General features: G+C 47.5%; 1 protein-coding gene and 1 long non-coding RNA gene across 10 annotated transcripts in view; one reads left to right on the forward strand and one right to left on the reverse strand.

The window, feature by feature from the left end:
* LOC310659270 overlaps positions 1–22,472 on the forward strand; it is a 223,758-nt gene that overhangs the window by 126,748 nt on the left and 74,538 nt on the right. The window lies entirely within an intron of this gene.
* PFKFB3 (6-phosphofructo-2-kinase/fructose-2,6-biphosphatase 3) overlaps positions 2,576–22,472 on the reverse strand; it is a 72,764-nt gene continuing 52,867 nt past the window's right edge. For 2 of the 9 annotated variants that reach the window (XM_083402190.1, XM_083402188.1), the window contains exons 7-16: positions 21,492–21,616; positions 20,338–20,545; positions 19,209–19,355; positions 17,266–17,370; positions 15,583–15,712; positions 14,906–14,968; positions 13,359–13,540; positions 11,362–11,538; positions 9,588–9,610; positions 2,576–4,652 (exon numbers count right to left, since the gene is read on the reverse strand). In XM_083402190.1, coding sequence (XP_083258316.1) covers positions 4,646–4,652; positions 9,588–9,610; positions 11,362–11,538; positions 13,359–13,540; positions 14,906–14,968; positions 15,583–15,712; positions 17,266–17,370; positions 19,209–19,355; positions 20,338–20,545; positions 21,492–21,616 — 1,167 coding nt within the window. In that variant the 3' untranslated portion in view covers positions 2,576–4,645. Of the gene's footprint in view, positions 4,653–9,587; positions 10,189–10,285; positions 10,552–10,653; positions 11,539–13,358; positions 13,541–14,905; positions 14,969–15,582; positions 15,713–17,265; positions 17,371–19,208; positions 19,356–20,337; positions 20,546–21,491; positions 21,617–22,472 lie in introns of all 9 variants that reach the window. The other 7 variants (XM_083402193.1, XM_083402192.1, XR_014502637.1 and 4 more) reach the window with 6 other exon arrangements.

The raw sequence follows: 22,472 nt of genomic DNA on the forward strand, positions 1-22,472 counted from the left end.
TTGTTCTGGAACGTCAGGTTTGGGGAAGAGGGCTATCGAAATGATGATGGGAACAAACACATTCCAGGCCACAGGGAATGCAGAGTGAGCCAGAGCCCATTGTAATGTAGCCATCACCGGTCCATATGAACCCACCCCCCCCGTACATATTGGCTTCAATCAGGCTTCCCTGGAGAGCCAGTGTGGTGTAGTGGTTAAGAGCGGTGGTCTCGTAATCTGGGGAACCGGGTTCGCGTCCCTGCTCCTCCACATGCAGCTGCTGGGTGACCTTGGGCCAGTCACACTTCTTTGAAGTCTCTCAGCCCCACTCACCTTACAGAGTGTTTGTTGTGGGGGAGGAAGGGAAAGGAGATTGTTAGCCGCTTTGAGACTCCTTAAAGGGAGTGAAAGGCGGGATATCAAATCCAAACTCTTCTTCTTCTTCTTCCCAAATGTCCTTCTGCGTGATGCCTGGATTACATAGCTCATCACAGAGGGTCTTCAGCAAGACTACCATTCATACTGGCCAACTTCCCTCTAGCTTGCTGACCTTTGCCACACCGAATCTTCCTCTGCTCTATGCAGAATCACAGAAATTCCAACCTTGATTTTATTTTTATTTTTTTCAACAAAGATGTCTTTATTTGGAATAGGAAAAGCATTCTACCTTGAGTGCAAGGGTGGGGGGAGCAGAAATGAAAGAAAGCAACTGGCATTGCTGGTGATGGGGATGATCAGGATAGAATATGGGGTGTGTGATGTCGTGGGCCTGACTGTGTTTTAGTCATTTTACATTCCTTAGTTTTTAAAGAACAATCCCTCTCTTGTGGTGCGCTGTTGCAAGGGAGCATGCTGGGTACTCATTCACAGGGTAGATTTAAGCAGTGGAACTCCTTGCCACAGGAAACAGTGGTGGATACCAACCTTGATGGCTTTCAAAGAAGATGACACAAATTCATGGAGGAGAGGGCTGTCAGTGGCTGCTAGCCACAATGGCCATGCAGTGCTTCTGAATACCAGTTGCTGGAAACTGCAGGAAGGGTGAGGGCTTGTGTTCGAATCCTGCTTGCTGGTCCCACAGGTATCTGGCTGGCCCCTGTGAGAACAGGAGGGAACATGGGCCTGATCCTGCAGGCTGTTCTAATGTTTTTATGGGTGCATATTGAGGCCATATGCGACAACATCTGCGCTCAACAGGCACGGCCCTCACCCCACACATAGAACACACTCTAGGATGCACCCAAAGTCAATATTCTCTGTTGCAGAGGGAGTCTCAGCAGGAATAAAGCAAAATATTGAAAGCTGCTGTTGTTAAGTCAGACAGAACATTTGAAGCCCGGCTTTCATAATAAGGCAGCCCAATCGATAACAAAGATGGGCCTATTTGAGGATTAAAATATCACTGAATCACCTTTTGTGCAGTGGAAGAATTTAGTAACCGAGCTGCAGACAAACAGCTCTTATCTCATTACCTCCCCTTTCAAAATGGGCTAGAGAGACACTTAGCATTGTCTTCTTTGTATGTTCTAAGCAGCGGCATAGAAATTATACCTGGTTTCCCCCCAAGCAGCTGAAATAAAATTGGAACGTGTATTTGAGCCATTGCACCTCGGCCAAATCTCTCTGTGCCCTGTATCTGATCAGGTTCTGGACTTTCAGTCCAGTCCTTCAGTTGCGTAATCTGGTGAAGCCTGATCTTTCTTCGCATTTCACAGCGCTTGCTATTCATATTTGCCCTGCCGATGCAAGCTGAAGGGCGGGGTACAAACCGAACCCATGGAGACACTCAGGGGGAAAGGATAGGAGAAAGGAGGGTTTGGAGAGGGAATGGACCACTGAAAAGGATGGGGGAAGAGAGGTGCATCTGAGCAAGAGCTGGAAAGGCAGAGCGCGCTCAAGCTCACAGAACTGGAAGAGAACTCCAAAGGGCATCTAGTCTGACCCCAAACAGGATACACTGAAAACGCAGTGTGGCGCAATGATCAGTGTTGGATGTGAACTGAGGAGACCCAAATTCAAATCCTCACTGAGCCATGGGCCTTACCTGGTGATCCTACGCCTCCCTCTCTGTCCAACCCATCTCACAGGGTTGTTGTAAGGATTAAAAAAAGATAACAAAGTTCTCTGAATGAATATAAAATTGGAGAGGGGTGGGGAAAGGGATTTTAAGAGAGATTGAGTGCAGGCTCCCAGTTGTTACCTTGAGACCACAACAAAACCACAGCTACCAATATCAAAGGGATGTGGGTGGCGCTGTGGGTTAAACCACGGAGCCCAGGGCTTGCCGATTGGAAGTTCGGCGGTTCGAATCCCTGCTCCTGCCAACCTAGCAGTTTGAAAGCACGTCAAAGGGCAAGTAGATAAATAGGCACCGCTCCGGCGGGAAGGTAAACTGCGTTTCCATGCGCTGCTCTGGTTCACCAGAGGCGGCTTAGTCATGCTGGCCACATGACCAGGAAGCTGTACGCCGGCTCCCTCGGCCAATAAAGCAAGATGAGTGCAGCAACTCCAGAGTCGGCCATGACTGGACCTAACAGTCAGGGGTCCCTCTACCAATATCAAACGAGGAAAAAAAAGACAACACACACCGGCAGGCTTCTATTTCAAGATTTTTAATTGGTCCAGCAGCTGCAAAATATACAAATTTCCAAAAGGCAGACCTCGTTTTATAAGCTGAAACTGTTTCATCTCAGGCAAAAAAAGACCCCTCAAAAACCCAGCTACATACATATATACAGAATTGAACATCACACAAGTCCAGGTGGGGGGGAAACCTCCTCTCAGCTCTGCAACTTCCCTTAAATAAATAAATAGCACTTTGCTATTAAAAAACCGATAAAAATATAAATTCAAGTATCAAAGGAAAAACACAATCAAGAGAATGAGTTGTTGGTGTGGTTTTCAATCACCTTCCCCAATCAACCTGTAACTATCACAAGTGTGACACACACACACACCCCTTGCTTCTTGTGCCTCCCCACTCCAGGGCAGATCAACACACACACACAAGGACACACACAGGCAAGGTCCACATGTTCCCTCTCTCCTTCAAAATTCCTGAAGCAGGAATAATTTAAGTTTGTTCCAGGATTTCCTTCTCGTAAGCAAAGGAATCCTGTCAAATTTTTTTTTTCCAATTCATGCTATATAAAACCAAGCGAAAGACGAGTTTGCGTAAAAGTGTTTTTTCCGACTACGCAAGGCGTAGGTAAATGCGAACCACACCTAGTTGGGGCAGGAAGGGAGGGTGGGAAACATACCACTTGCTATGTGCAAAATAAAGCCACTCTTCCTCTGATAAAGGATAAAATCCTAGCAGAAGGGGCTGAGGCAATAGGAGAAGCAATAGGAGAACCCACACACTCAAAGGGAGAAAATGGGGTTTTATTCCAGTTGAGCCACACTGAAATGAGCAGAAGTCATGTCCGTTCGTTCCAACAGGTGAATGACTAACGCTCAAAACCACCCAAAGCTTTTTCAAAATGCAAAAAAGCAGAGGAGTCTGTTCAAATGCTTGCACACACGTAGAACCCACCTTGCATGCTACGGACGCCCCCAGTAAAACTTCGCAGCTCTTTTAAAAAGATCACACACAAACACACATGGATTTTGTCGTGGGCCAAAGTAGGCACTGCAGGAATTGCTGACCCACCTTTCTGAAACTGACCCTTTATTCCTACGGGGTCATTGCTCACTCGCCCACTCCATGGGCAGCCATCGGGACGTTGCCGGACTACAACTCCCACCAGCCCAGGCAAACAAAGGCAAAGGGCAGGGATGATTAGAGTTGTAGTCCAGCAGCATCTGGCCAGGTTGCTTACCCCTGTGCCGCTAATCCTAAGCGTGGCTTGTAAAGTCCCGCACTCCTAACACTTTTCCCACTCTGTTAAAATCACACTTGGCCACCCTAACAAAGCCAGTGGCTATGGTGCCGGCAAGTGGCTTCAGAACCGGCTGTGAAACAACAACAGAACTATCCTTAAATCCCTCTCTGATATCCGGCGGGTGTGTGTGTGCTTTGTTTTTGTAGCTGTAAAAAAAGGAGAGGAAGAGATGTGCAAAGTGGCAAAATTAAAAGCAGACATGCAGGTGTCGCTAAAGGTGCTTTTATGCCCCATGCCCTCACAGACCCCAAGAACCAACATCCGTTTATTTACAAAGGCTGAGAAAGCAGCACAGTGTCCAGTTTTTCTTCTTCTTTCTTCTCTGCAAGGCAACTGTGTCACTTTAGAAATAGTAATAATAATAATAAAACAACTTGGGGGACGCAAGGATGCTGCAGAGGATGACACTTTAGTCTACCAAAATCTCAAAAAGTGGTGGGGGGAAAGCAACCAACTTCATGAACCTCCGTTTTGCATTCTAAAGCGATGTCCCTTCTCATTCCCTTCTTCTCTTGTGTATCCCCCCCATTCCCCACCCCACCCCAAAGAAACACCATCGTGTCGAGTCTGATACGCAACAGAGTCCGATACGCAACAGGCAGATGATCAGCTTATGGAGACCGAGAAGGGAATAGCCTCGCGTTGAATGGAGATCACACACACACAGGCAGACGCAAGCTTCGGAGCAGGGCGACGCAAGCGGGCTGAGTTTCCTTCCGTCCGCGCTCTTCCGCCTTCCTAAACATCGCCTGGAGAAACTCAAGACTGTGTGCGGGTCGTGCTCATGTTCTGCAAGCGGAAGGGGGAGAGAGAGAGCAAATTTTGAGCCGGTAGCTGAGCATTCGGAGGGGGACAAAAGCGAAGCAGCCTTTGCATGCAGGTGGCAGGGAGGACAACGAGAGAAGCAGATGCAGAAGGCTCTGCATTATCCAGCAGAGACAGTAGCCACTAGGCACACAGGCCGTCCTGAAGGAAGCAGGCCAAGTCGCAAGGCGTAAAAGGAGCTTCTCGCTCATCAGGCTCCCTGCACCTCCTACCAGTCCCTCGGCCCAAATTCTGAAAGAGACTTTAAAGGCATCTCGTGCACATTGGACTTCCTGTCTATCGCATTGTATATTCCTTTTTTTTTTTACAAATGAATGTATTCATATTATTGTATATTTCTTTTACATTTTACCTAATACAATATGTGCTCTTGATCTTATTTCTCAACTCAGTCTCTCTCCAACATCAATCAAATTGGTACGTATATGATTTGGGGGGGGGGGATTTTCTTTGTTTTTTCTCTTTGTTTCTCTTTTCTTTCTTTTTAGGTATATGAAGTGTGTGTATAATCTTGGTATACATGTTGGAAAATATATTACAATAAGCTATGTAATGTAATGTGATGACGTTTGCCAATGTAATAGAAGAATGTTAATAAATAAATAAAATGGATAGGCCTCTCCTCCATGAAAAAAATAAAAATAAAATAAAGTCATCTTGTGCGCGCTTCCAGCTGTGTTGCTGGGGGCCACAGGAACAGAGGAAGCTGCCTAACACCTTTGGGTCTACCTAGCTCTGCACTGTCACACTGACGGCCAGTGGCTCTCAAGGTCTCAGAACCAGGAGGTTGGACTGGACTTGGGTCTTTCCAAATGCAAAGCAAATATTTGAGGATTATGATCATCTTCATTTAATTTTGCATTGCTTGGGCCCCCTTGAGTTGCAAAGACAAGCTTTTTTTTCGGGGGGCAAACAGACACTGCACATTTGGCTCATCTGAAGGCAGCCCCGCATAGGGAAGTGTTTTGTTTTTTTTTAATCGTTTATTTGATTTTTCAAATATAGATTTATAACAAAACCAAATACACTTCCATATACAGAGATTTCTCCGAATCTCGAGACCTGCCCCCATCCCCTCTGTGGGTCCTAATGTCAACACTTTCAACTGCATATCATATCAAATCTATATTTTATATCTATCCCTATTATCCACAGAGTTTGTTACATTACAAGTGAGATTAAAATCCTGCTCATGTTTTCATCTGCTTACAGTGGTCTCTGAAATAAATTATAAATTTTCCCCATTCTTTCTTGGAAAGTTTTGTCTTCTCGGTTCCTGAGTTTTCCTGTCAGTTTTGCGATTTCGGCATAATCTGACAGCTTAGTTTGCCATTCATCTCGGGTAGGGAGTCTTCTTTCCATCTCTGGACTAGTATAAAGGTACCCCTGACCATAAGGTCCAGTCGTGACCGACTCTGGGGTTGCGACGCTCATCTCGCTCTATGGGCCGAGGGAGCCAGCGTTTGTCCACAGACAGCTTCCGGGTCATGTGGCCAGCATGACTAAGCCGCTTCTGGTGAACCAGAGCAGCGCACGGAAACACCGTTTACCTTCCCGCTGGAGCTGTTCCTATTTATCTACTTGCACTTTAACGTGCTTTCGAACTGCTAGGTTGGCAGGAGCAGGGACCGAACAACGGGAGCTCACCCCGTCGCGGGGATTCGAACCGCCAACCTTCTGATCAGCAAGTCCTAGGCTCTGTGGTTTAACCCACAGCGCCACCTGCGTCCCTCTGGACTAGTATAGGGAAGTTTTTAATGTGTTTTCTTTTTTACTAGGTTTTTATATTTTGCTGGGCAGAGTTGCAGAGGGGCTGGAGCAACACAGTCAGATGGGTGGGGTACAAATAATAAAATTATTATTATTATTATTATTATTATTATTATTATTATTAAGCAAACACTGCAAAAGGATCTCAGGGCATTCTAAAAATGGAAACATTACAGGAAAAGAGGAAGCAGACAGTTTAAAAGGGACCTCAACCACCACCACTTATGTCAACAAGCCCATTCATTACAGAAACACACACACACAAACCAGAGCAGAACCAGTTTCCAGGAAGCTGAGCAGGCACAGGTCAAAGACGTACCCCCCCTCTGCCCACCCCACCCCCCAAAAAAACCCAAACCAAACAAAAATAGCCTTGAGCAGCTGTTATTCCAACAAGGTACAGTCAGGCTGGGGTAAAGCACAAGAACGCAGAGCACCAAGCCATTTTACCTGGGAAATATTAGCAAAGCGAAAAGTTTGAATAAGTGACAAATGGGCCATCTTTCAGCGTGGAAAGGGGAAAAAAGAGACAGAGAAAGGGGGTGAAGGAGAGAGGCTTGCACTGTTATCTGATAGGAATGTTTTTCAAGGGATGTCATATCTTCCTTCACATTCACGCCACAAATTAAAAGTCCAACAGCAGCCAGGGACATGGCTGCCCCCCAAAAGAATATTGGGAACTGTAGTTTATCCCCTTGCAGAACTACAATTCCCAGCACCCTTAACCAACTAGTTTCCAGGACCCGGGAGGACGGAAAGCCACGTGCTTCAAATATGACGTGTGGATGTGATATGTGATCTTCCAGCAGTTCTAAAAAGTTGGAGCAGGGAGAGGGGCTCCTCCGCACAAAATCTTACGCGGCTGAAACCTCCACCCGCAATAGCTGCCCTTTGCCTTGGTCTATCTGGCTTCATGCTGACTGCTCTGGTTGGCAGCAGCTGTCCGGGAGCCTTTGGCAGAGATTCTTTTATTCTACAACTCCCATCCAACACGCCAGCCAGCATGGTCAACGGTCAGGGCAGATGCGCGCTGAGACCACAGCTCTTCCCAAGACAAGGACATGCCCCAACTCTGCACTATCAGCCCCACCAGCTGCAAAAGTATTGCTCTCCCACCAACTGTCTACTCCCTCAAGCGCTGCTGTACTTGAGCTTGAGCTGTAATTAAAGCTTGAGCTGTAATTTATATATATATTAAAAAGTGGTGTACTTAAATCCCATTGACAGATACAATAAATCAGTGTTTCTCAAACTCGGGTCCCCAGCTGCTGATGGGACTACAACTCCCATCATCCCTGACTACTGGCCCTGCTAGCTAAGGATGATGGGAGTTGTAGTCCAACAGCAGCCGGAGATGCGCATTTGAGAAACACTGCTAGCCCTTTACTTAGAAAACTAGTCCACTAGTAAGGGGAACAAGACATGTAGCAGCCCAGCTTCCCCCCCCCCAAGTGCAAGAAAGGGGTTTTTGTAGGGACAGAAAAGATGCTCTGATAAATTAAGCGTTAAGCTCCCACAAACTGGAAGGGTAAACTCAGTGGTTGAGAACCTGCTTCTAGCATGCAGAAGGGCCCAGGTAACTCCAGGCAGGGGCAGAAAAGGCTCTGAAATCCTGGCAGCCACTGCCGGTCACTGTAGACTAGAGATTGCAAAGCTATTTTTCGGCCCATGGACCCCATGTGTTTCTTAGCAAGCACCATTCGCGCTGTCCTCATGGGTCACTTCAGTGGAATCAATCAGAGCCTGGGAAAGGAAGTGGGAAAGAGTATCTCTTCTCCCAATTTTCTCCTTCAACAATTGGCACTTTTCAAGGGATTTAAATAGTGGCTCTCTAATGTGGCATGCCACATTGGCGTGGCAAGAAGATTCAGGGGCAAAGAAACACTTAAACATTTCAGTGTAGTGCAGTATAGTATTAAAAAAAAATTTATTTTGCAGGTTACGGATATCTTTTCAAAACGCGAGCAAGAGCATGAGCTCTTCTTCTACAGTTCTCCACAACGTATTGTTGTGAACAGGGATTTTCAACTCTGACAAACATGCAAGGTATCCGAGAGAGAAAAGGCTTCTTTGTATTGATGAGGAAGTGTGAGTTTCTCAAATTAGACCTGAACTAAATGAGTTATTACCCAGCAAAAACAAGCTCATGCCACCTCTCATTTAGTGTGCAGACATCCTTAAAGTACATCTGCAAGAGGCTTGCATATAATTCTATTCTGAGGATGATACATGTTCTTATTTTAAGAATAAATATTTGTTTTATACAAATAAAACAAATCATATTGTAAAGCAGTTGTGTTCTGTGTTATAAATCAAGCACTGCTGGGAGTTGTTTTCTTTCTGTTTTCCGATGGATTTCTTACCAATGAAAAATTGGGCGTGGCGTGAGCCGATTTTTATTCTGCAAGTGTGGGCCCAGAGAAAATAAAAATCACATGGATCAAAAGGTCGAAACACTGGTAAAGTGATTGGGCAGGGATTCAGAGGTCTTGTGGGCAATTGGGGAAGACTCCAAGGGGCATGACATTGAAGAAGAAGAAGAGTTTGGACTTGATATCCCGCCTTTTTAGAATAGAATAGAAATTTATTTGTCATTGTCCGTATATACACAGTATACACAACAACGAAAATCAAACACCCACCCAAAGACCGGCTTCACATACACATTTGCACGCACGAGACTCCCCTTAAGGAGTCTCAAAGCGGCCAACAATCTCCTTTCCCTTCCTCCCCCACAACAAACACTCTGTGAGGTGAGTGGGGCTGAGAGACTTCAAAGAAGTGTGACTGGCCCAAGGTCACCCAGCAACTGCATGTGGAGGAGCGGGGAAGCGAACCCGGTTCACCAGATTACAAGTCTACCGCTCTTAACCACTACACCACACTGGCTCTCATATTGGTGATCTGTGGGCACCGACAGTACAGATCTAAATAGACCAATGGCCTGATTTTGAATGAAGGCAGCTTCCTATGTTCCTACCAAATGCAAGAAAGGTAAATCTCCCTCAAGGATTCTAGGGGGAAAGGTGCAAATTGAGTTTGGAAAGCTAAGCACACAGATTAGTGGTAACAAAGGGAAATTAAAGCCAGCCTGCTGGCAAAAGAAAGCTGAACCTGCAAAATACTTACAGGCAGGCCTTCCCCAGTAAAGGCTGTAAAGATAAAGAAAAGGGGGAAGGAGAGAGAGATGGAAGAGAAATCAGTCTTGGTGTGGAAAGCAGAATAACAACAGGAAATTCAAGATAAAGGATTCGATTGCTGCGAGATAGCAGACAAAGAGACATAAAGCCACGCATGTCAACAAACAAGCCACTTCCATTCATGCAAAACGTAGAAACACATTTCAGCAAAGAGCCTCCGCAATTTCAATATTTGGGTCACACAAGGGAAAGGAGGAGGAGCGCAGCAATTTAGCAGGAAGCCCCCTTTTTGTCTGCTAACATACAGAAGCTGCCTCCAGGCATTTTTTAAGAAGTCCCATTTCCTGCTAACTGGGAGAGCTGATGGGCTTTTGACTTTCAAATTAGGCAGACTTTTAGCTGCAATGGGAAGTGGTCATTCATCCTTTTAAAAAGGTGTTGAGCAAGACTAATCTATGAAAATCTGCTGCATCCTTTGGAAACAACCTTCAGCTGAGCAACACCAGCAAATGCGAAGAAGACCACACCTTTAGACAATGGAGTGTGCCTCTGCGGAGAAGTCAAACTGGCTTGTTGGCAGCACGGTGGCGCTGTGGGTAAAACCTCAGCGACTAGGACTTGCCGATCGCATGGTTGGCAAGGTACCAGTCTGTTAAGACTGGCCCGTACGGGCAGGGGTACCTTTACCTTTAAGTGACCTCCCTGGGGCACAAACCTGGGCAGTGTGTCTGGAGGTCCTGGGCTGCCCAGGCGTCAAAAAGCAGAGCAAGATGTTTGGCACCAGCTTGGCTGCAGGAGTTGCTGGAAGGAGGCGTACAAGGCACCATCCAACCATCTTAGGGACTCCGCTTCAGAACTGTGTAGGATTTACACCATGGGTAGGCAACCTAAGGCCCGGGGGGCAGATCTGGCCCAATCACCTTCTAAATCCGGCCCATGGACAGTCCGGGAATCTGCATGTTTTTACATGAGTAGAATGTGTGCTTTTATTTAAAATGCATCTCTGGGTTAGTTGTGGAGCCTGCCTGGTGTTTTTGCATGAGTAGAATGTGTGCTTTTATTTAAATTGCATCTCTGGGTTATTTGTGGGGCATAGGAAATTAGTTCATTATTATTTTCCCCAAAATATAGTCCGGCCCCCCACAAGGTCTGAGGGACAGTGGACCAGCCGCCCCCTCCTGAAAAAGTTTGCTGACCCCTGGTTGACACCTTAAATATTTTCTTCTCCCGAAAGATCTCCTGCAAGGCAGCAGGACAAAGCAACATCCTAGTCAAGTTAAAAAAATATGGAATGATAGGAATCAAGGAGGGCTTGGAAATGAAAGGCAAGCCTAACACAAATCCTAAAAAAAGTGTTTTGCTGCAAAGGTTTGAAGGCCAAGTTTCTATAATCCACACCAAATACCAGGCAAATACTTCTACCTAACTTCAAGTTCATAAGGCAAGTGACGGCCAAGCCTGGCTTATATTGCAGGTTCTCAAAAAACCAAACTACACCAACCCAAAGCATTATAAATCATTTCTAAAGGTGCTTTAGGAGAAGGAAAAAGAGAAGGCAAGGAAAGCAAAAGTAAACAAATGATGCCAACTGCAATCTGATAGCACCGCGGTTGAAAAATCGATAAGCGACACAACAGAACGACCTCCCATGGTTTAAAGCAGCAGGGAGATATTCAAGCATGGAAATGCAATGACAACACACAACCGCCACCACAAGCAGGCAGGCACACGAGAAAAAACACCAACAAAAGAATGTGACCAACTTGTCCGGGCATCTGGGCGGGCACCTCCTGGGGCATACAGATGGGCAGGGCAGCGGAAGCAGAATCAGCCACATGCTCCTCATAGCTGTTGATGCGAGGCTTTTTGGTGGGCTCTGGGCTCGCTAGAGGGGTGACGCTATTGCGCCTCATGAGGGTGTTAGGTCCCTTCTTTGCATCCTAAATTAAAAGCGAGACAAAGATAAAAAAAACGAGAAAATAAAGTGAGGAAGGAGGTGAAAAGTTACGGGGGTCGGGTGGGGAGAAAAGCAGCGGGGGAAATAAATATAAACCAACCAAACACACACGATGGGTTAATCGGTCTGACAAAACGCACCAAAAAAAAAAAGGAAAGGAAAAAGCGAAGACCAGGAAATCTCATTAAAGAAGGAGTTATCATTGCTGGGGTTCTTGCGAAGTCCCTTGGCACTAAGGCACGCTAATCTAGAACCAACGTACTTCTAAAGCAAGGGTGGAAAAATGTTTGCAGGGTGAGGGCTGTGCTCCCCTCCTAAGGTCTTGTTTTACGAGTCACATGTATTAGTGATGATCTGAGACTGAGACAAAACTGTTAATTTGGCGTCTATATGGTCACGCTGTGGGTTAAACCACAGAGCCTAGGACTTGCCAATCGGAAGGTTGGCGGTTCGAATCCCCGCGACGGGGTGAGCTCCCGTTGAGTGGTCCCTGCTCCTGCCAACCTAGCAGTTTGAAAGCACGTCAAAGTGCAAGTAGATAAATAGGTACTGCTCCGGCGGGAAGGTAAACGGCGTTTCCGTGCGCTGCTCTGGTTCGCCAGAAGCGGCTTAGTCATGCTGGCCACACGACCCAGAAGCTGTACGCCGGCTCCCTCAGCCAATAAAGCGAGATGAGCGCCACAACCCCAGAGTCGGCCACGACTGGACCTAATGGTCAGGGGTCCCTTTACCTTTACCTTTACGGTAGGCTAAGCTCTACACACACATCCCTTGAATCAGAGTTCAAGAAAATCCTTTGAGCATTGCAAAACGGCTCAAGGAGGGGGCGAAGATGGAGAAAGTCCCCAAGGCTTGGAAGGCTGCATTTTGGACGCTGGGTTTGAGCTCCTTGACCCTGATCAATAGGGTACGAAGCAGCACTGCAGAGATGCATAGCCTTGGGAGAAGGGCCGTGTCCTAGGAAGCTGAGGGCCAGGTGCCGTGGGGGTGTGGTTCAATGGCCATATTTGGCCCCCTGAACCTTAGGTTTCCCACCTCTGTTCTAAAGAAGTAACGTTGGGCCCAAGAATGAAATATTCAAAATTTCCGGATTCAGGTTTGAGAAGTCTCTATCTCTCTCCCTGCGCTAGGTCTTTTGAAGCAAGTAAGAGATGAGGGTTTTGTGCAACGAAAAGAGCAGCTAGGTGCCTTGGGAGAATCTGCCGCTTGGGAGAATCCACACCAGCCCCACTGATCCAGCCTACAAATTACAGAGGAACAATTGGAAAAAGCCACAGATGAACCGTTTGTCAGCGCTTGTGATCCTAATCGCATCCGCAAAGCGTCCTGCTGCAACCTGGCATTTACGCGTTCGATTCTGCCTCATTTGCAGCCTGAGTGTCCTTGGCTAGTTACATAACTTTAAAGAAAAAAAGCCCAAACAACGGTGGCAAAAATCTTCAAACATACACCAGTAGCAATGGGCCAGACAGTTCCTTCAAACCTCCTTAAACATTTAGCAGAATATAAAGAGGCCTTAGCTAACTTTTGAAAGTTTGGGAAAAATAGATGTAGCCAAGTAAGGAGCCATCATAGGGGTGTGTGTGTGTGTGTGTGTGTGTATATGTGTATATATATATATATATATATATATATATATATATATATATATAATTGTAGACTCGTAGAGTTGGAAGGGGCCACAAAGGTCACCAAGTCCAGTTCGAACACACAGAAGGAGCTGTCTAAATGGTGCTACGAATTACCCCCTGCTCCCGCCACCACCAATCCACCAAAAAACGGTCAGGAATAAATACTGCTTACAAAAAGAGGGGGTCCATTTCTGAGCGGTTTCCTACAACACAGGCATCTACCCAACTCCTTTCCAACTATACAGGGGGAGGAAGAGGGGGTCCCAACAGGCGGCAAGAAGCCCCTCACCTCTGTTCTGTCCCGGTGGGTGTTCACAGCCTCAACATTCAAGCAGATGGATTCGACTCTGCAGCCTTGTGGAAGCGAAGGGTTTTTTTTTGGGGGGGAGGGCAGAGAGAGAAGATATACAGGACATTGTCAGTTACGGGGGATGCAATTATTTAGCAAACATTTGAGTCAATCGAAATCAACAAAGAGCCCCTCAATTGAGTCTGTATTTTTTTTTTAAAAAGTTAATTATTCTTCGATGCAAGTGCTTAGAAATCTGCAGCTGGAAAACGCCACAAAAGAGAGACACATTCTCCCTTTAAACACATACATACAAAGGATTTATGCCAATTGAGATTATTCCCTGTAGAATACACACAGGATGCATTATGCTTTCGTTTTCATACACAGTGCAAATGTGGACAAATTTAAGCAACCGATCATTCAGTTAAGACGTATACAATTAAAATCAGCTAAGATTTGAGGGGGGGTGTTTGATCAGGTGACACCCCCAAGAATCACATTTTAAGCACTGACATTGACATATCAAGCATTGCCTGACACACCCATCTGCACTGCTGTCAAGGTAAGGAATGTTGTTTGTGACTTTGGCGGGGCAGAAAGTGTGGAAATTCATTTGAGTGAGGCACACGCCAACTTTCCTGGCCTAGGCCCTCTGTTCTAAGGAAACACTGCAGGGTAAAAAAAAATTGGCTGCATACTGTGCTAAATATGCACATCAAAGTCCACCTCTGTTACCTACATTCTGCAAAAGAAAAGCAGAGGTCTAGGCTCTTGCATATAAATTGTGCAAACAAAGTGTGTGAGCTTTCTTATCTTGCGTGACTTTATCCTGCGACTCTTAACACTTCAAGTTTATTTATTCTAAGTAGGGGTATTAGTTTAGGGCAGTGGAATGCCCACCCTCTTCTAGCCACTGAAAATATTTCTCAGCTGCCTCTTCAGCTTCTGATATTTCACTGTGAGTTGTCTACATGATTTTCTAGTGCATTTTCTGGCCACGCCAGGAGGGCTAGAAACTTGAGTTTAAAATGAAAGCCAATATTCCCAAGAAAAGCGTATGGTGTGGTCTTCAGCGCAACCATGACACACACACACAACACACTAGCAAGAGTGGAAGGAGAAAAGGTTAATTCGGAACGGGTCTGCTTGTGCTAACAGCAGACCACAGGAATGACCCAGTGAATACACTGGAGCAGATGCAAAGAGTGGAAAAATCCTGGCCATTTGGTCATTGGCAATCCCCTCTATAGATAACCATAAAACCCCTCTGATCTGCCATATCTCTAGTAACAATGGCAGTAACAACCATTTCTTTCCACATCAAAGTTGGGGCTTCTCAAAGCTTCGCCACAGCGCATGGGCCAGGGCAAGCAACCAAGGCATATCATGCTCTCTGTGCAAAACCTTTGAGAGAAACAGATACTCACCATACGCCACAGGGGTCAGCTTTAGCACTGTGTGGAGAGGACATTTCAAGTAAGGCATTTCCGCTGGAAGAAAAGCAGAGAAGGGAGGTTATCAGCCAGACACAGAAGTCTGTTTTATGCAGCGTTGCAAATGGAAGAAGAAGAAGAGGAGGAGGAGGAGGAGGAGTTTTATCACTACCTGAAGGAGTCTCAAAGCTGCTAACAATCTCCTTTCCCTTCCTCCCCCACAACAAACACTCTGTGAGGTGAGTGGGGCTGAGAGACTTCAAAGAAGTGTGACTGGCCCAAGGTCACCCAGCAGCTGCATGTGGAGGAGCGGGGAAGCGAACTCAGTTCACCAGATTACGAGTTCACCACTCTTAACCACTACACCACACTGGAACACACAGGTTTTATGCATTATTTTTATTCCATCTGCCCCTCTTTTTTTAAGCTACCATTTCTCCTTGTAAGCACAACACATTCACTCAGGACATAACCCAGCATTCCTGGTTGAAATCCTGGCTCAATAGCTGCATCGGTTTTTAGTTGGCGGAGGATGGGCGCACACTCAGATGCGACGACTCAATGGAACTTTGGGGCGTATCTTTAGCAGTCACTGTTCTCTGGCTAAATACTGCACCTCAATCCTTGCACCCGTTTAATAAAGAGGCACATCCCGGCTACAGACCACTTACCTGCGCTCTTGTCAAGGAAGTAGGCCAAGAGGCATCTCATCACGGCCTGGTGACAGATGACAAGGACATTCTCCTGCCTCTCCAACTCCATGATAACGGGCTCCAGGCGCTGCACGAGATCCTGGTAGGACTGCAGATGCACACATAAAAAGACCAAAAAAACTGAGGGGGTGGCGGTGGGACAACCCCTGAACGCTCAAAACTGAAGTATGTTGATACAGGGCTTCACTGCCAGTCAGTGTAGATGAAATAAGTAAAGGGTAAAGGGACCCCTGACCATTAGGTCCAGTCGTGGCCGACTCTGGGGTTGCAGCGCTCATCTCGCTTTATTGGCCGAGGGAGCCGGCGTACAGCTTTCAGGTCATGTGGCCAGCATGACTAAGCCGCTTCTGGCGAACCAGAGCAGCGCACGGAAACGCCGTTTACCTTCCCGCCAGAGCGGTGCCTGTTTATCTACTTGCACTGGTGTGCTTTCGAACTGCTAGGTGGGCAGGAGCAGGGACCGAGCAATGGGAGCTCACCCTGTCATGGGGATTCGAACCGCCAACCTTCTGATCGGCAAGTCCCAAGCCCTGTGGTTGAACCCACAGAGCCACCCGTGTCCGTAGATGAAATACCAGGCTCAAAAGACAAGTGCTCTGACTCAGAAGGGGGCCACTTCCTATGTCCCTTCAAATAATTTCCTCCCGCTGCCCAAGAGTGGAATCATTACATCCTTTCATTCCCCAAAGAGAGCTCCGTGTTGTTCTGCTTCTGCTCACAGTAGCAGAGGTTTTGTTTTTCTACGTTGCCAAGCTCCAGAGGAAAGGATATTTCTGCAAAGGAGATCCCAGGAGCATTGAAAATTCACCAGGGTGCAGGACAGCCAAAGAGAAAACCGGAGCTCATGGCTGGCTTAGCGCTTTGAGATGTTCTTTTCTCGCACGACCGACAGCTCCTTGTTTATTGGAAGTCCACCTCACTCTCGCCGTTAATCCATCTGGACCCAGGGACTTGCCACTTTTTGTCCAGTTTATTGCCCCTAGCACTTCTTGAGTTGTTATTTGAGTATTTAAGATCACCATTTGTTCATCTCTTCTTTTTGGCAGACAACCATTTTTAATATATTCCTCTATTTTACAGGTTTTTTCCTTTCCTTTCTTATACAGTTCTGAAAAGTATGTTACAAATGCAGCTCTTATTTCCTTCGTCTTATCCGTAATCTTCCCATTTACAGGGTTACATACGCTTCAGGTTACAGACGCTTCATGTTACAGACTCCGCTAACCCAGAAATAGTACCTCGGGTTAAGAACTTTGCTTCAGGATGAGGACAGAAATCGCGCAACGGCGGCACAGAGACAGCGGGAGGCCCCATTGGCTAAAGTGGTGCTTCAGGTTAACAACAGTTTCAGGTTAAGAACGGACCTCCGGAACGAATTAATTACTTAACCCGAGGTACCACTGTATATTACTTTTGTTTATGGAGTTTCTTTGTTCATTTTTCTTCAACTGCCACGCAAGCTGATTTATTGGCATGTTCGAAATATTTTTGTTCCATTCTTTTTATCTTCCAGCTAGTTTCTTCATTAACTACCATGGAATATTGAATCCGTAATGTTCTAATGGCCTGCTTGACTGACACAGAAACCCACCAAAACAATTTTCACTGTTTTTAAACAGTTTCTCGCTGCCCCAGGCTTACCTCTCCCGACGGGTAGCGGTAGTAGTATTTGTCCTGGTCCCGCAGAGCAAATTCTTCGGGGTACTTTTCCTTGATTTCATCGTAGGTTAGCTCTTCGCACACACCCTGCAAGAACCACAAGGTGAGGAGGAAACATCAGGGCTGCTACTCGGGGCAAGATTATGGAAGGCAGGTGGTGTTGGGGGGAAGCAAGAGATAATTTGCAACGGCAAGATCCTACTCAAGTTTCTAGTCAAGGTCCTCTTCCCTGCAGAAATGGAATTGTAGCCAAGAATGTGGTGTGTGTATAGCAAAGTACTAGTGTGACTTGAAACGCAACAGGCAAGAGGGCCGGGGCTCACTGCATTTTAACCTGCAGGTGTATAAAAAGTTAAAGGGACCCCTGACCATTAGGTCCAGTCGTGGCCGACTCTGGGGTTGCGGCGCTCATCTCGCTTTATTGGCCGAGGGAGCCGGTGTACAGCTTCCGGGTCACGTGGCCAGCATGACTAAGCCGCTTCTGGCGAACCAGAGCAGCGCACGGAAGCACCATTTACCTTCCCACCAGAGTGGTACCTATTTATCTACTTGCACTTTGACGTGCTTTCAAACTGCTAGGTTGGCAGGAGCAGGAACCGAGCAACGGGAGCTCACCCCGTCACGGAGATTCGAACCGCTGACCTTCTGATCAGCAAGTCCTAGGCTCTGTGGTTTAACCCACAGCGCCAGTGTGACGACATGCAACAGGCAAGAGGGCAGGGGCTCACTGCATTTTAAGCTGCAGGTGTATACCCAGCCCCATATAGGGTTGTATCCAATGAAGTCTTTCTGCAAGTCCTTCCACCCTCAGGAGAGGGAGATAAACTAAGTTAGTCGTGCCCATTAATTTCTACTCTAAGGCACAAGGATGTTAATCAAATATTTTGGGCAGGGGATTCAATGCCAAATTCTTCCAACCATTCTGTTTGCATTGTTTGGCGGGTGGAATTTATCTGCCCCCCTCCTCCCTAGCATACAGTTCTGCAGGTTCTCCTGACACCCACTTAAGCTAATTGGGGGGGGGTACGTAGAGGAAGGGGGGACGGCCTGTTGTGCAATGGAATCCCACCTGCAACCTCTAGGCATTCCAGCCTTGGGGAGTTTGCCACCAGGCAAAAGTGGCAAACTCCCCAAGCAGACAGACAGTCACGGTGCACCTAACTTGTTCACATGGAATTCATGGGACAGAAGCACACTTTTTTAAAAAACAAAAAACATGGGTCGATATAAATAGGATTATGCACAAGCTTATTGCACAGGACTAGTAGAATGACTAGGGACGCGGGTGGCGCTGTGGGTAAAAGCCTCAGCGCCTAGGGCTTGCCGGTTGGCGGTTTGAATCCCCGCGGCGGGGTGCGCTCCCGTTGTTGGGTCCCAGCGCCTGCCAACCTAGCAGTTCGAAAGCACTCCCGAGTGCAAGTAGATAAATAGGGACCGCTTACTAGCGGGAAGATAAACGCCGTTTCCGTGTGCCGCTCTGGCTTGCCAGAGCAGCTTTGTCACGCTGGCCACGTGACCCGGAAGTGTCTCCGGACAGCGCTGGCCCCCGGCCTCTTTGAGTGAGATGGGCGCACAACCCTAGAGTCTGTCAAGACTGGCCCGTACGGGCAGGGGTACCTTTACCTTTACCTTTTAGTAGAATGACTAAGCTGCAGAATGCAATCTCCTAGGAATCACAAGCAGGGAGATTTGGGGCCTGCCGGTGGGCTTCCCCGAGGTATCTGGCTGTGCACTGTGAAAACAGGATGCTGTACTAGGTGGGCTTTTGGCAGGAATCTCCTCAGGTGTGCTGGGATTTCCTTAGGTGTTCTGGGATCTCTGAAAAGCCTGGGGCAAATTTGGAGAGAGGGGGACAAAAGAGGACAGCCCCCTCTTCTCCCACTGGAAGCTTGTCCTTGAGCCCAGCAAAATACAACGGCACTCACAGCGTCAATTTCATTCAGGGCCTTCCACTGCTCATAGGGAAGGTCAAGAGCCTCTGCCGTCTGGATGGTCCTCTTGAGCTGGCTGGTCCAAACTTTGAGGTCTTTCAGGTTCTGCTCCTGGACAAAATGGCTCAGCGCGCTGGAAAACTGAAGACAGGAGGGGGAACGAAAGGAAATTCTTAGCGCGGATTTCTATTCCCAGAGGCTCCCAAAGGACAGTGCCCACCACAATAAGAGAGTCATGCATGGCTATATGGGGACAGGACTTTACTGGACGAAGTAGAGTCACAACAAAACCTAATAAGTTTCGTTCCTGAGCTTTCTTCCTACTGGGAGAGAGAGAGATGATGATGCGCCAATCGGAGCTGAAAATGGACTACCACATCTACAACATAGCAGCTAAAGGGGGGGCGGGTTTTCCCCCTGCTTGACCGTATGAACTGGAGAGTGTGGGACAACTCCTCCCCCCAGCAAGGACCTTTTTTTGTCATGTGATCCTCCCTGACAAGTGAGGGGGAAGAGCCATCCCAGAGGTAAGTAATAGTAATTTATTATTTGTCCCCTGCCCATCTGGCTGGGCTTCCCCAGCCACTCTGGACGGCTTCCAACAAAGATTAAAAATACATTAAAACGTCACAAACTAAAAACTTCCCTGAATAGGGCTGCCTTCAGATGTCTTCTAAATGTCAGGTAGTTGTTTATCTCTTTGACATCTGATGGGAGGGCGTTCCACAGGGCGGGTGCCACCACCGAGAAGGCCCTCTGCCTGGTTCCCTGTAGCTTTGCTCCTCGCAGTGAGGGAACCGCCAGAAGGCACTCAGAGCTGGACCTCAGTGTCTGGGCTGAACGATGGGGGTGGAGATGCTCCTTCAGGTATACTGGGCCGAGGCCGTTTAGGGGTTGCCCTTCAGAGGTTTCTGGGTAATGGAACCTGGCTTTCTATTGTTTTTATTTGAGACTAAGAAGGACGGAGTCCGGTTGCAAGCAGGAAAGGAGGCAGGCGGAGGTTGCTGATGCCCCATTCCCGCTGCTAGGCCCGCCTGCACCGAGCTAAGTAGGCACAGGACTGCAGCTGCAGCACATTCAAAGGCGGCCAAGCCTCTCTGCTCCCAGACAGATGATTTCCTACCTTCTTCCCCCTCCAGGAGAGCCCAGAGTCTCCCCCAATCTTCCCCTTGAGGTTGTATTCGCTCTCGCCGTGCCGGCACAGGTAGATGGTGCGAGGCTGGACGTGGATGTTCATCAGGTAGTAGACGATTCGACTCTGGATGTGGTCTTGCACCCTGTTCACAAGGTACCTCCGGCCAACGTCAATCACTTTGATCAGCGACAGGTCTCTGGGAGGGGAAGACGCGCACGGCCGTCACTCAAAACCCCCAGGGGAAAGCCAAGTTCAAGAGCTGCAGAACCCGCAGATGGGAATGCACAGAAACCACGAAGCACCCAATTGGGGAATTGTAGCGCAGCCTTGCGCCAAGTCCTAAGCCCTTGAGCAGGTGAGCTTCAAAAGTACCCAGCAGCCACTGCTGAGGTGTTCTTGAAATTCTGGTAGGAAATTCAATGCTGGTGCTTAACAGCCTGCTTGATCCTATGTATCCAGGTGTGGCGTATTGAATTATTATGTTACGGTGTGTGTTGTTAATTCCAACAGATTCAGGCACACCTAGCTCTGCAAAGTCTCAGGTTGTTAAAAGAAGGAGAAACCGCACACATCCTCCTTTCCTTCTCAGGCAAAAGCAAACAGCTTCCCTACCAAATCCCTGCTTCTAAAGACAGTCCTACCAACCCAGACATTCTTCCAGGAAGGCAATGGGGAAAGCTTCGAAATTCAGAATTTTGCAACAAAATTCCCTAGTTTTCCATGTAAGCACATTCCAACACTCCCAATCGAGTGTACCTTAGTGACTTCAGGGGGAATTGTAAGTTCACTGAAACTACTTCTAAGACAAAACAAACACCAGAGAAGAAGAGTTTGGGTTTGATATCCCGCTTTATCACTACTCGAAGGAGTCTCAAAGCGGCTAACAACCTCCTTTCCCTTCCTCCCCCACAACAAACACTCTGTGAGGTGAGTGGGGCTGAGAGACTTCAGAGAAGTGTGACTGGCCCAAGGTCACCCAGCAGCTGCATGTGGAGGAGCAGAGACGCGAACCCGGTTCCCCAGATTACGTGACTACCGCTCTGAACCACTACACCACACTGGCTTTCACACAGTGCCTTTCACACAATTTGGCAGCCAGCTTTGGTCACTGGAAACAGAGGCGAGAAACACAGTTTCCTCACCTGTCGTAGTCGTCTGGGTCCATAGGCTGGTAGCTCGATTGGTAACAGCTGATTCTCTTCATGAAATCTTCCATCGCGTCAGCAGAGTTGCAGTCCTTATAATCCGGGCTGGACAACTTGACTTCCTGAAGCACATGCAGAAGAAAAAAAGAGCACAAGGTCAGGGAGCCAGCTGTGAAACCCAAGATGACGTTACAGAGAAATATTAAGGAGAAATTGCAAAGCGGGATTCGCCCGAGCTGCTCATGGCTGTTCCCTCATCAGCCTGACAGAACAAGGCAGACTGGTGCCCATCAATCAAAGCTAACAAAAACAGGACAAAAGTGAGGCAAGCCAGCACCTGAATCCTTGTAACAGGTGGCTTTAAAAGAGGATAATAATAATAATAATAATAATAATAATAATAATAATAATAATAATATTTATACCCCGCTCATCTGGCTGGGTTTCCCCAGCCACTCTGGGCGCTTCCAACCAAATATTAAAATACAGCAATACATCAAACATTAAAAGCTTCCCTAAACAGGCCTGCCTTCAGATGTCTTCTAAAAGTTTGGTAGTTGTTGTTCTCTTTGGCATCTGGTGGGAGGGCGTTCCACAGGGCAGGCGCCACTACCGAGAAGGCCCTCTGCCTGGTTCCCTGTAACCTCACTTCTTGCAGTGAGGGAACCACTAGAAGGCCCTCGGTGCTGGACCTCAGTGTCCGGGCAGAATGATGGGGGTGGAGACGCTCCTTCAGATATACTGGACTGAGGCTGTTCAGGGCTTTCAAGGTCAGAACCAACACTTTGAATTGCGCTCGGAAACGTACTGGGAGCCAGTGTAGGCCGGTGTTATGTGGTCTCGGCAGATTAAACGAATTGATGGTGGATAAAGCTATCACAGCTACTAGTCATGGCAGCGATGTTCTCCGTCCTCTGTCAGAGGCAGTATGTCTCGGTATATTGCTTGCTGGGAATCACAGGCAGGAAGTGCCATTGG

This window comes from Podarcis tiliguerta (assembly GCF_965153285.1).
Source record: "Podarcis tiliguerta genome assembly, chromosome: 10".
NCBI lineage: Eukaryota > Metazoa > Chordata > Lepidosauria > Squamata > Lacertidae > Podarcis > Podarcis tiliguerta.